The 12,874-nt window shown below is 49.0% G+C and overlaps 1 protein-coding gene across 11 annotated transcripts in view; it reads right to left on the reverse strand.

Moving 5' to 3' along the window:
- NCOR2 (nuclear receptor corepressor 2) overlaps positions 1–12,874 on the reverse strand; it is a 391,355-nt gene that overhangs the window by 142,445 nt on the left and 236,036 nt on the right. For all 11 annotated transcript variants that reach the window (XM_034791186.1, XM_034791190.1, XM_034791189.1 and 8 more), the window contains one exon: positions 7,764–7,830. In XM_034791186.1, coding sequence (XP_034647077.1) covers positions 7,764–7,830 — 67 coding nt within the window. The remainder of the gene's footprint in view (positions 1–7,763; positions 7,831–12,874) is intronic.

Below are 12,874 nucleotides of genomic sequence, written 5' to 3' on the forward strand. Positions count from 1 at the left end.
TGCCTGAATGGTAGCATCTCCCACGTGGCAGAGAGCACAGAAGCCAACAACGCCCAGCTAAACCACAGCCTTCTTTGTCTCTCCCTAAAGTCCTTTCCTCACAAAATTCAGGAGTGTTGCCATTAACCTTTGCCATGGAGACAGGGACACTCGGACCTCACTGGTGCAGGAACCAAATCAGCGATCAACACAATCCAAAAGAGCCACCGTAGTGTGAATTCATTGTTGCATTTACTATTATGTATCTATAGAATTCTCACAGCCAAATGACCAAGTATTCTACAGCTGGTTAGTAACAAAGTAAAAGCATCCTGATTGGTTAATAATTACATCACACAGTAAAGAGCCGCAGGAGCCACTTGTGGCTCCCAACCCTCAGCCTGAGTATCACTGCTCGACAAGCTGGAGAAGCAGCCCAAGACGGGCTATGGCCCAGATCCTCAAAGGTTCTTGGCACCTAACTCCCACTGATTTCCATGGGAATTAAGTACCCAAATACCTTTGAGGATCTGGGTCTAGATGCCCCAACACTGCCGGCCTTTGTCATCGCTAATGTCCAGGGCTCTGGGATTCGCTCTTCTGGACGGCGTTTGAGATGGCAGGGACAGTCGAGAGGAACTGGCTTCCCAATCCCATGAGTCTCCCCATCAGCCAGGCCTGAAAGCGGGGTTAGAGTCAACCCCTTTGCCCTGCCCAATCCTGCCACCACCCCTGCATCGCCAACATCTCTAAGAGCTCTGTCTTTTCCTCTCCACCGATGGGGCCCAAACCCTTTGCAACCCCTCCTCTCTAGCCACTGTGCTACGCACCTTGCTTCTTGCCAGCCTACCAGAGAGCTGCTGCTCACCCCCGTCCTCCCCAGTGGCTGCACCACCCACGGGGAGAGTCAACATCCCGAGCCTCGCTTTTAGAGCGCTGTACGGCGGCCTCCTCCACCTCTGCTCTGACTTCACCTTCTCAGTCCCCAAGCTGCTCCTAAGGCCTTGTCTGCACTGGGGATCTGCCTCCCTCGCAAACAGCGGGGGCCAGATGCCACATTGATGCATCAATGCGCAGAGACAGGCAAAGCTGTGGATTGCACCAATTCAGCCGACAGCTGCGTCAAGCAGGCGAAGCTGCTTGACCTGCCTGCGCTGGTGCAGTTAGCCCTGTGCCTGGCCCCTGAATGCTGAAACCCCCAGGGCAGGTTCAAGCCCAAACGTCCCTCCTCCATGGGGAGTGGAATCACTGCCCTCTCTTTATGGCTGTAGTGACCACCTGCTCTAACTGGCCCTTGTTCATTGGTCTTTTAAGCTGCAGCAGTTTATTCCAGTGCTCTCTAGCATTGCCTCTGGTTGGCCTCTTTGAAAGGTGGAATTAGTTGTGCACCTGTCAGTGACTTCCAGAGGAAGGTAGACCCCTTTGAAAAGCTCAGCCTAAAAACACAAAACCCAGTGGACCTGGATGTGGGCACGAGGCTCCCATGCACACCCAGGGCAGGAACTAGCCCATAGCAGAAGCCAGACCAAATTCAGTAGGTCCTCTGTATTTACAGATATTGCCAAAGGTTTATAGTTCACATCACTTTCCTCACAAGAGTCGCCTATCAGAGAACATGGCTCTGTGGGATGTGTCAACGGGAAGAAAGACAGAAAAACAGACAGACAGAAAGCTATTGATGTTTCTATAGAATCCCATGCAAGCCCTGAGCAAAACCACTTGCTCTCAAGCTACCAGGTTTCAGCCCAAGTGGTTTTTATGCTTCAGTTCTTATGCTGCTTTAAATGCAGTATTCGAGAGAGCTCTTGTTTAGTGTTCGGTGCCTTCTTTTGATCTCCCGTTACGCTACGTGAATCTCTCAAAGGAGGCCATATAATCCAAACGAAGACCTGCAAAGTTAGCAGGAATCTGAAAGATTACAGCATTCCCTTGTCAGAGCAGTGGCTCGGCTGCAATGTGCGGCAGTAATGAAGGGGAGCATGGTTTGTTAGGTTAAATCACAGGTCGGCATTCCCCAGGGGTAGCACCAATGTAAAACCCAGCCGGGCCACTTGCCTTTGGAAAGAAGTAAATCTGACCTGCGTTGGATAATCAACTTCTTCCCATCCCTTTGCATTTAATGCAGATCAGATTTACTCCTTGTGAAAGGTGAACTTCTAGCATATTAGTTATTTAAAGTAATGGAATAATACGACAATAAAACCCTATATCTGTTTGGTCTTTAGAGCATCAGATTTGATTCAGACAATGAAAAGCCGAAGTAAATTATTTGGGGCTAGCAAAAATTGACCCTGAAGTTAAAGGGGGAACAACAGTAATCAGCTCTTTGTATAGGCCTTGGCAAACATGACATATCCAACGTTTCTTGGGAGGTCAGGAAGTATCATTAATATACCCGTTCCACAGATGCGGAAACTGAGGCAGGGGGTTCATTGGCTTACTCCAGGCCCATCGGGAGACCAGTATCAGATTTTCTGGCTCCTACTTCTTCCATTGTCAAACCACACTCTCTCTCAAAATGCTGCACAATCAGGACAGGATGCTGTCCCAGGGTGGCTGGTCCTGTAAGAGGAGCTGGACTCAGCCTCACCTGTGACACATCAGCTCCCACCCAGCTGAGACTGATCTGCCAGGGATCAGGGGATTATAAAAGCCAGCTTGCAGGCCAGCTGGGGAGAGCACTGCTGAGAGCAGACAGGCGCTGGCAGGAAACCCTAGTTCAAGGGGGGAGAGCTACAGGAAGCAGGCTGGCTACTGTGGGAGGCCCTGGAGAAGGATATTGCTCTGAGGCATGTGGCTTGCAGAGTGGAAACCCATAAGGAATAGACAGGCTCCTGCAGACGACCCAGGGTTAGAGGGAAGGAACTCGTTTTCTGTGCAAGAAATAAAGAATAAAGGGCCTGAAGCAGACCCTGGACATGGCTTCGCTCCTTCCTGGGCCGAGGGGACAGGCCAGCAGCCTGCAATGCCAACCCACATAATGCAGGGCACAATGGCTCAGCACACGCCCTGCATCTGCCACAACGTGGCCTCTCTGTTTTCCGGGGGCCATCAAGTCTCGTGCAGACTGGCAGGTTTGCCGCGTGCATACACATTCCGCACTGCTACCCAAGCCCTGCTGGGAGTGTCTTCCAGCATGACCACCTGCTTTTCCAAATCTAAAAAGGAAGCCAGCCCTTCCAGAGCCAAGTAACACAAACGTGCCATCGCTGGGTCATGGGGGACACGGCCTGTCAGTCCATCACATCCCAGCTTTCAAACGGGACAGTCCCAGCTGGTCGAAGCGGCACGTCGCTCTCTGAAATAAGCAAAGCCTCTGGATCCCAGGCTGCAGTCTGGGAAGTGGGACGGTCCCCGGGATCCCTGGCTTCCCTCCACACACGACTGGTTGCAAGGAAGCGATAAAGGCAGGACGTGTCTAGCTGAATGCGGGTCCCAGCTTGAGGCAGGCAAAGATGCTGTTTAGGAGTCCGTCTGCAGAGCCGCCACATTCTGTTCTCCTGTTTCTCTGTCCCCGCTGCCCTTTCCCTCTATTGCTCCCTTTTCCGTCTCCTCCCTTCCTTCTCCTACTGTCTCCACAGAGGTGATGGGATTCTCCCCGGCCACGCTGAAGCACAGCCAGCGTGCGCTCTGCTCCGCACCCCACCCGTGTTGCTCACAGAGGCGCTCTCCGCGATGGTGCCCCCATGGGGCTGGTGTGGCACAGACACTCCTCTCCAGCAGAGTCAGCCTGGTGCAGGAGCCCGGCATTGGGACCTTCCTGCCGTGTAGGGATGTGTAGGAGTTTTTTTCGTTTCAAGAGCAGCTCACCTGGGAACTAAGGAAAAAGGGGGGAACCGGAGCAAAAATCGAAAGCTGTGAAACCAGCTCAGTAAGAAGCCGCTGGTAATCCGAACAGCCCCTGGCAGCACAGAGATTTCACAGCCGCTGCATTTCTGCACCTATCCTAGGGAGGCCACCTGGGCCAGACAGCAAGTAAACAAACAAGTCAAAATATGCAGGCAAATGAGGACGTGCTCCAAGGTTCCTTCTGCTGCCAAGAAGTCTGCCACGTTTTCCTGCCTTTACAGCTACGTGTTTGGGAAAAGGCTAAAAATAGCCCGTGAAGTTTAGCGCGCGGTGGCCTGAACGCTGGGATGCAGCTGGCAGCTGCTGCCTGTGGTTTCCCTGGAGAAAGAGCAAGGCTCTGACTCTTACCATTTAGGAAGGCAAAGGCTTCCTCTTCCGAAAAACAAACCGGATTATGCAGGACACTTGGAACCTGTGACCCCACCCAGCTGATGCTACACGAGGGCTGCCCAGAAAACAGTCATTCTGCTTCACGAAAAACGTCGCGGTTACTAAAAGTTTTTGTTCACACCGGAGGGAAATGGAGACTTTTCCGAATCAGGGACTTGAATACGGGTCTTCGGCACCCCACGTGAGTGCGCTAGCCACCAAGCTAGAGTCAAATCTCCCCCCGTTGGAACTGTTCCACTTTGTACAAAGAATCAGCCATTCAGACTACACAGAATACTCCAAATCAGGATCTGAACCTGGGTCTTCCCTATTCCAGGTGAGCACTGGGCTATTTTGGCCAGTCTCTCTCTTTTAGGCCCGCATGCACACACCCACCCTGGGCCTGATGCACCTGCGCGTGGAAATTTTCATCAGAACGGAGATGTTGCCACACACAGTTTTGATTTTGACAAACTGGCATTTTCCCACAAAAAAGAAGTCTTGTCAAAAAATTCCTGAGCTGCTCTAGGCTACCTTACTTCTCCCGTAACCTCCCATCTCCTCTGTGCGATACACAAACACACACCCTGCACCGCTTGTGGCCATTAAAGACCCCAAGGCACTGGTTCAGGGGGTCTCCAACTTCATTGCAGCACGACCCCCTTCTGACAATGAAAATTACTACACGACCCCAGGAGGGGGGACCACAGTGGAGCTTGGGCTTCGTCCCCAGGCCCCAGCAATCTAACGCCAGACTTGGCGACCCCATTAAAATTGAGAACCGCGGCACTAGTTTATTGTGCATGAGCATGTGCATTGGGGGGGGGGGGGGCGGGGAGCTTAAGCTGACTATGTCTACACTACAAGCACTGGAGTAAGGCTGCTGGCACGTAGGGGATTCCTACAGCAACAGAAAGGCGTCTCCCATTGCTGTAGTAAATTCACCTCCTGAGCAACATACCTAGGTTGACCTACCTACATAGACCAGGCCTGGGGGGAAAAGCAATCTGCCCACAGTCACACAGCAGGTCAGTGGTAGTGCCAGGAATAGAACCCACGTCAGCTGAGTCCCAGTCCAGTGCTCTATCCACTAGGCCACACTGCTGATATACTGATGACACAGTTCAGTCACTAGCAAAACAGGCCAGATTAAAACCAGTGTCTGAGTGGTAAACAATGTATCCCTTTACCAGTCCCCTGGGCCATCCAATCCCCCGGCTGCACCAGGCGAATGCAATCAGTATCTAATGGAGAACTATGTCCACATCATGCTATTTGTCTAATGGTGATATATAAAAAGGTGCATGAGTGTGAGTGAGAGACGAATGGAAACATTCGAGTACAGACAAGTGCTTTTAAATTTCTTTTTTAAAGCATGTCTGCTATATGAAATAGGCAACTAGATGTGCCCATTTTGCAAAGAGAAACAGCAAATGCATTCACTTTGCAAATTCAGCAACAATATACTGCCTAGTCTACAAAAATCGGCAATACGCTTCCCCCTAAATTGAAAAATCCCCGTTCAAGGGCACGGAACAAACCGGGTGGCAGAAATTTACTGATTTCTTCATAATTGGCAATTTTTCTACAAGACACATTTTGGGTCCCATGCAGTTGCAGTAAAATAAAACTGCCCCTCCACCTCCTCACTACTTACAACAGAGCAACCTAGACAAGATTTAGTACAATGGAGGGTATCTCATACCAGAAGCAACCCTGCTTAGTTCCTCTGTGCTTCCAACAAAACCACATACTGCTTTGCAAATGTTCTATTTTGAGGAAGAAAATATTGATGTTCTTCTCTCAAATGCAAAAACCATCAGTTATTCCAGGCAGTGTATTTGGGGAAGGAGGGTTATGAAGCAAAGAGCCAAATGACTTCAAGGTGAATTCCAACCCACATGAGAACTGCAGCTTTCCCTTTGGAATGCACATCCCAGGGCATCACAAAAGGTTTTTTTAAAACACAGAAAAGAAAAAGCGCGCGCCCTTAGTCACTGTCAGCCATGCTCTGATCACTGGCTCTGACACAGCTCCAGGAACAGCCCCTCAGAGCGCTGCTTTTACAGTCACAGCTTTAATACCACTTCCCCGATGTGGATTATTCAGAATTTTCCCCAACTATCCCTCTCAGGTTCATGCAAACCTCCATTCCCACAGAAATTAACAAAACCTGCTAACCCTTCCACATAAGAAGCTAAATCTGACATTTCAGGCTTCCCCACAGAGGGTAGCTCAATAGTGTCTATATCCAAGTCTGCATTTCTAAATATTCTAATGCAGGGATCGGCAACCTTTGGCACGCGGCTCGCCAGGGGCTGGTTTGTTTACCTGCTGCATCTGCAGGTTCGGCCAATCGCGGCTCCCAGTGGCCGTGGTTCGCCGCTCCAGGCCAATGGGGGCTGCAGGAAGCAGCGCGGGCCGAGGGATGTGCTGGCCGCCGCTTCCCACCGCCCCCGTTGGCCTGGAGTGGCGAACCGCAGCCACTGGGAGCCGCGATCGGCCGAACCTGCGGACGCGGCAGGTAAACAAACCAGCCCGACCCACCAGGGGGCTTACCCTGGTGAGCCGCGTGCCAAAGGTTGCCAATCCCTGTTCTAATGTGAAAGTCCATTGCAACATATAACTTACATGGGGAAAAAAATACATGCCTCGCCTGTGAGACTAGATCATTTAGATTATTAAAACAAAAATGGTTTACAATCTGATTTGTACTTCCTAATCTGGGCTGTTTGTTTACTTTTGGCATTTCACCTAGTTTGGACAATGGACAATAGACTGGTCAGTTTCACTTTTGTTTCTAGGTTTCACTTTCCAGTGACCATGGAGCAGCACAATGAAGTTGTTGCATTACTTTCCAGAGGCAATGCTGTATGTCTCTTCACCCCCTTATTTTAAATAAAACTGAAGTTTAGGTTTGCAATCATCTGACCAGGTCTCTTCAAAATCTCACCATAAACCCCATGTCTTTTCCATTAAGTAACGAAGAGTAACGGGCATGAAATATGTGCAGTTCACCCTTAGACTGCTTTTCTTGCAACAGAACTGGACGGGGCGGTGGTTTTTGTTTTGTTTTAAACCATAAATTCCTAAAACGCAATTCTGGGGTCAGCTGGAAAGAGGGAGCTTAATCTTCATGCAATTTGTCTGCTGTGGAGTCAACATAAGCTTCACTCTTCTCTCAGGACCCCGACTACTTACACCGAGTAACAAATGTACTCCACAAACAGTCCCACTGAAATCAACGATGGACTCCACTATGGATAAACCAGGAGGCTATTTGCCTTTCCTGTGAATGGGGATACTTGTGAAGTAAGGTACTGCCGAGCTGTAGAATCGGGCCCTGGGTTAGTTGCATACAAGTTACTTTTATAATGGAGACTGCTACAGCATGGAAAAGAGAGGGTCCTACAAGGAGGAAAAAACAAAGCGACAGGTAACATGTTAAGTACTAACCTGTCTGTGCTGGGATCCTTCCTTTTGCTTTCTACGTACAAGAGCTAAACATTGACTCTTCTATGCATCTGTTACGCACATACAAAATAAGACTTAGGAACTTCACTTACCCACTGTTTACGAGCATGATTTCTCCTCTTAAAGTACAAAATTAACTTCTTCCGCATTGCCTGGTTTCTAAAGCAGAGAAAAGGGGGGGGAAACATAACAGTCTGTTAAAATGCAAAGTCCTGCACACCCCTTCTGTTTTCCAATACCATGCAACAATTTCTACCTTAACTTTGAAATGACAGCAACTTCCGAGCGGCAGATGGGGCACCTACAACAACACGGCATATATGTACTTTACTGTCACTTTGGAGCAAAACGGAGGTGTTCCAGCAGTTCTCCTACGCAGACCAAAGTCTTTCCGAATGCTCCTTTGATAAGCTGCATGGTTTGCCTTGCAGTATGCACTTCACCTTGGGTTAGTCCTGTCATCCCAGCGCCTGATCCTACCAACGTTTACACGTGTGTAACTTTACTCACTGATGTGTTTCCAGGGCCAGGGCCATAGATTCTAACTAACTTCACAAACTCCCTTAATCCTCCAAACATCTGCGACCAAGCGTACCGCTCACTACCACAAGTAGCCCCACAGATAACAAGTGCTCTATGTTATGTCAATAACACTGCTCCCGGGAGCAAGCAATAGCCAGGATGGTGCATGTTGGAGGACCAGACCCTTCATTTTCCAAGCGATGAATGAAAGACAGCCACGTAACAGTACTGGCGTATTAGCGCCTATGGTATCTTACTGCCCCCACCCCCATGGTCCTGACTCAAAGCATTAACTACACAGCATCCCTGTGCTACAATTAAATGTTAGACGCAGTTTACAGCTGGAAAAACAGTAGCGTTCTGTGGAAGCTATGCCACAATTACAGTGCAATGGGATGTTTCTGCTACAATGCTCAGAAACGAAGGAGAGCAATGCTGACATTTAAATCGCCGGGTTAGGCTTCGGCAGGACTGAATCAGCAGTTGACGCCGCTCTTGGGTCCCAGCTCAGGAAGGTATTTAAGCATGTGCCCAACTTTCAGCGTGTGAATAACTCATTTATTTCCCTGGTTAATGTTAGGCATGTGCCGAAACACCTAGCTGCAGCGGCCTGAGAGCTGGGGTTACTGCTGGCTGCAGACGGAGAGTGCTGCAACTTTCACATTGGGGAAGTTTTCTTTACTCTAGGCTTGATTTGCCTTTTCTGGAATGCTGCAGTTCTGCAGAGAGCTGCCAGAGACGTATGGATGTAATTACAGCTCAATGCAACCTCTCCCCACAGAGAGGTAAAGTGACTTTCCTAGGGTCATACAGCAAGCCAGTGGCACAGCTGGGATTAGAACCCTCAAGAGTTCCTGGTTTCCAGCCCGGGACTCAAACCAACAGGACCATGCTGCCTTTCTACTTACCTCTCGAAGAGCGCTTTAGGACAGCCACCTTCCTAGCCTAGGAAAGGCAGAGCTGCCTGGAACGCGTGCCTGACTAGCCAGCACACACATAGTGGGCTCGATTTTCTACCTACAGGATCCAAATGATCAGAAGTGACGGGACTGAACTGGTGGTTTCAAGAGAACACTGGATGCAAGGAAATCTCCCACCCCTTTTACTCCCTGGGAACCCTGTCCTGCAAAGGAGCAAGCAAATTAATTGAGTGAGCTCAGCACCTTGCAGAAGCTACTCAGTGCCATGCAGGATCAGGACCTCAACAGCCGCTATAAGGGATAAAGTAACCCATGCGGATTAAACCGATCTGCACTTTCAGCCAGACACGTCTCAGCCCGCTCTCCTCCCCCCCCCCCCCTTTTTTTTTTTTTTTTTAAAGAGGTCCAAAATACCATGTAGAAAAGAAAAAGTCCCCACCCCAAGGATGGAGAGCTGAGGGGCTGGCAGAAGCCTGCGAAATGCTGGCTGAACGCAAGTGCTGAACTGTTTCAAACAAACATTTGCACTGCCAGTCGTTCTTGCAATAGAAACTTTTGGCAAAGAGCAAAGATCAGGTGCGAGTGTGTGTGTGCAAAGAAGCCTCTGATCCCAATGAAAGCTGAGCTGCACGGTGCGTAATTACTAGCGGGAGCCTAAAGAGAGTCTCACCCACCCACCCAGGAGTTCCCAAAATGAAACACACCCCGTGTTCTCACGGGAAAAAATTACAAAACAGAGCAGCAGAGTGAATGGACTTTATTTTAAAAGAGAGCCACAGCCCCTCAGGGACCCATGATACACACTGTGCCCTCTCGCCCCTGCCTCCGCAATAACTGGGCATAATCTGGCCCTCCTGCAGGAGCTGCATTACAGACACCGGACCCTTCTAAGCAGCATTTCTCCAAAACACAGGGAGCAGCCCAAGAGCTACCTAGCCAGATATGGGGATGGATGGATCATGGATGGATAAAAGAAGAGGTCGTCACCTTTATACAAAGAGTGCATAGAGTTGGATTTACTTTCTAGAGAAGAGGGGATGATAATGGAGATATCCAATCTCCTAGAACTGGAAAGGACCCTGAAAGGTCATCAAGTCCAGCCCCCTGCCTTCACTAGCAGGACCAAGTACTGATTTTGCCCCAGATCCCTAAGTGGCCCCCGCAAGGATTGAACTCATAACCAAGGCCAATGCTCAAACCACTGAGCTATCCCCCCGCCAACAGAGCACAAGGTCCTAACAAAACACATTCTACCCTTTGCGGTTCAATCACCCACATTTGCTTTGGCTGCTTCTCAATTCCACTCCTGGCATTTATAGATTTTCTCCCTAGACTGTAAGCTCATTGGAGCAGGGGCTGTTCTTAAACCTGCCTGCAAAACGCTATCCAAATAATAGTGGGACATGGGTCATAATCCAACTCTGACTTGATTCGTGGTCTAAGTAATAACATTATATTCTGTTTTCCTTATAGTCACCGGTGGTGTCAAATGAATGCTGGACCCCTGAGCTCTGGTTAAGCCGCACTACGCGGTCATCCTCTCTGACTTTATCTTGAACGCTTTGATGTAAAAATAGAATATGATTTTCAAGGTAGTGCTTGCAAGTGGCATCTGCAACCTTCTCCTTCAAATAGGAAATAGCAGCTAACTGCCTGAATTAGACTCAAACATCCCCAGTTTGAGCCTTCTGAAAGTAAAAAGCTCAGCCTGAAACCACCACGCATGGCTAATTATGGGCAGCGCTAAGTTTAATAGAATTAATACCGCTGTCAAATATCAGCATAAAGGCTTGTGTGTCCCTGCAGACCACAACTGCCTGGATCTAGAATAATTTTTTGAACAAGGGCCTGCATATCAAACGGTGTCCTTTTTATTATTATTCTGATTATGTATACATATATATATATATAGGCAGTGTTGAGCACAAAAGAAAAAAAAATCTATGGCAGAGGGGCTGCTTTTTGGGGACGAGAGGGGTTCACGTTTTTTGACTGTATCAGTCGGCATTGCAATGATCAGAGCCCATCCCATGAGACCTATTTAACCAACATCACTGACAGAGGCTTTTCTCCACTAGATCACACAATCCCGTTGGGCTTTGTCTACATTTCTACTGCACGTTCCATCAGAGGATCTCAAAGTGTTTTGAAGCTAATTGTTGACTTAAACCTCACCATCCACCTGTGAGGAAGATAAAGTATTTTCTCCCCTTTTTAAAAAATGGGGAAACTGAGGCATGAGGTGAAATGACCTGGCCCACTATCGTGCAGTGAGTCACGGAAAGAGCCAGAGACAGGGACTCAGGACTTCTTGTCCTGTGCTTAAGCCACTAGGCCATGTTTCCGCTCTAGAATACTGCAGCTTGGATGGATTAAGGCTAAATGCAGCCAGATCCAACATAATATCAAGGCCCGCAAAATATTAGGCCTTCCAGGAAGAAAGTTCCTTCATGGCTCCACCCACCCCCCCTTGAGCCTTCTCTCCCAAGTCCTCTGAAGAAATTCTTGGCTTCTCACTGGCCCTGCTGCGCCAGATCCACTCAGAACACTGGAATTAACCTTTCATAGAATATCAGGGTTGGTAGGGACCTCAGGTGGTCATCTAGTCCAACCCCCTGCTCAAAGCAGGACCAATCCCCAACTAAAACATCCCAGCCAGGGCTTTGTGAAACTGGGCCTTAAAAATCTCTAAGAAAGGAGATTCCACCACCTCCCTAGGTCAGTGGTTCTCAAAGCTGGTCTGCCGCTTGTTCAGGGAAAGCCCCTGGCGGTCCGGGCTGGTTTGTTTACCTGCCACATCTTCAGGTTCGGGCGATCGCGGCTCCCACTGGCCACGGTTCGCTGCTCCAGGCCAATGGGGCCTGCGGGAAGGGCGGCCAGCACATCCCTCAGCCCATGCTGCTTCCCGCAGCCCCCATTGGCCTGGAGCGGCAAATCATGGCCAGTGGAAACAGGTTATCTGAAAACAGAGCATTGCCAACTCCGATGATTTTATCATAAGTCTGAGGACATTTGCTGTTTTTCGTCAAGACTCAACTCTTGGAGTCAGGTGATTGTTAGCATTTCAGCTTTAATTAAAAAGAACAACATTTTATTTCTACGTTTCCTGGTTGTATAGAAAAGGTTGAAAATGTGAACCCTAAACTTCAAACACTAGAAGGCAAATAAAAAGAACCCAACAGTTATTACTGTCTAAAGTCTGGGATTGAAGAGAGCCTGACAGGTGATTTTTGAATGCTTGGGGTTGGCAATGCTGAATCACAACACTGCAGGAGAAATTAAAGTGAAATTGACCAGAAACAAAAGAAAACCTGACTAACACATTCCCAGCTTCCAAGCAGCACAAACAGTGGAAAAAGCAACTGAAAAGGCACTCACCAGTCCAGTATCAGGCAGCACAACTGCACTAAAACAACAGAGCTCCACTGACAAAACTGGAGTAAACGCAGGAGCGAAACAGGCTCTAGATTGCTAACGCTATTTCAGTTTTAATCACTGAGGGGCCCGATTCATCCTCCAATGGGGACGTCAATGGGAGTTGCAACTGTAAGCAATGCCAGGCCTGGGCTCACTGGTGTCAATTTAAAGGTAAGCAGGGAAGTGGATTTCCACAGAAGAGTATCCCTTTAAGCTTTACCTCACACCTGTGAAGTCGGAAGGCCAAAGGAGAAGTTCTGAGGCTCTCTGCTATTTATACACCCTGCAACAAGGGAGCTGCAGCACTCAAAGAGATTGAAAAGGGGGGGAGGGGCTCATAAGTG

This window comes from Trachemys scripta, chromosome 15 (genome assembly GCF_013100865.1).
Source record: "Trachemys scripta elegans isolate TJP31775 chromosome 15, CAS_Tse_1.0, whole genome shotgun sequence".
Taxonomy (NCBI): Eukaryota; Metazoa; Chordata; order Testudines; family Emydidae; genus Trachemys; species Trachemys scripta.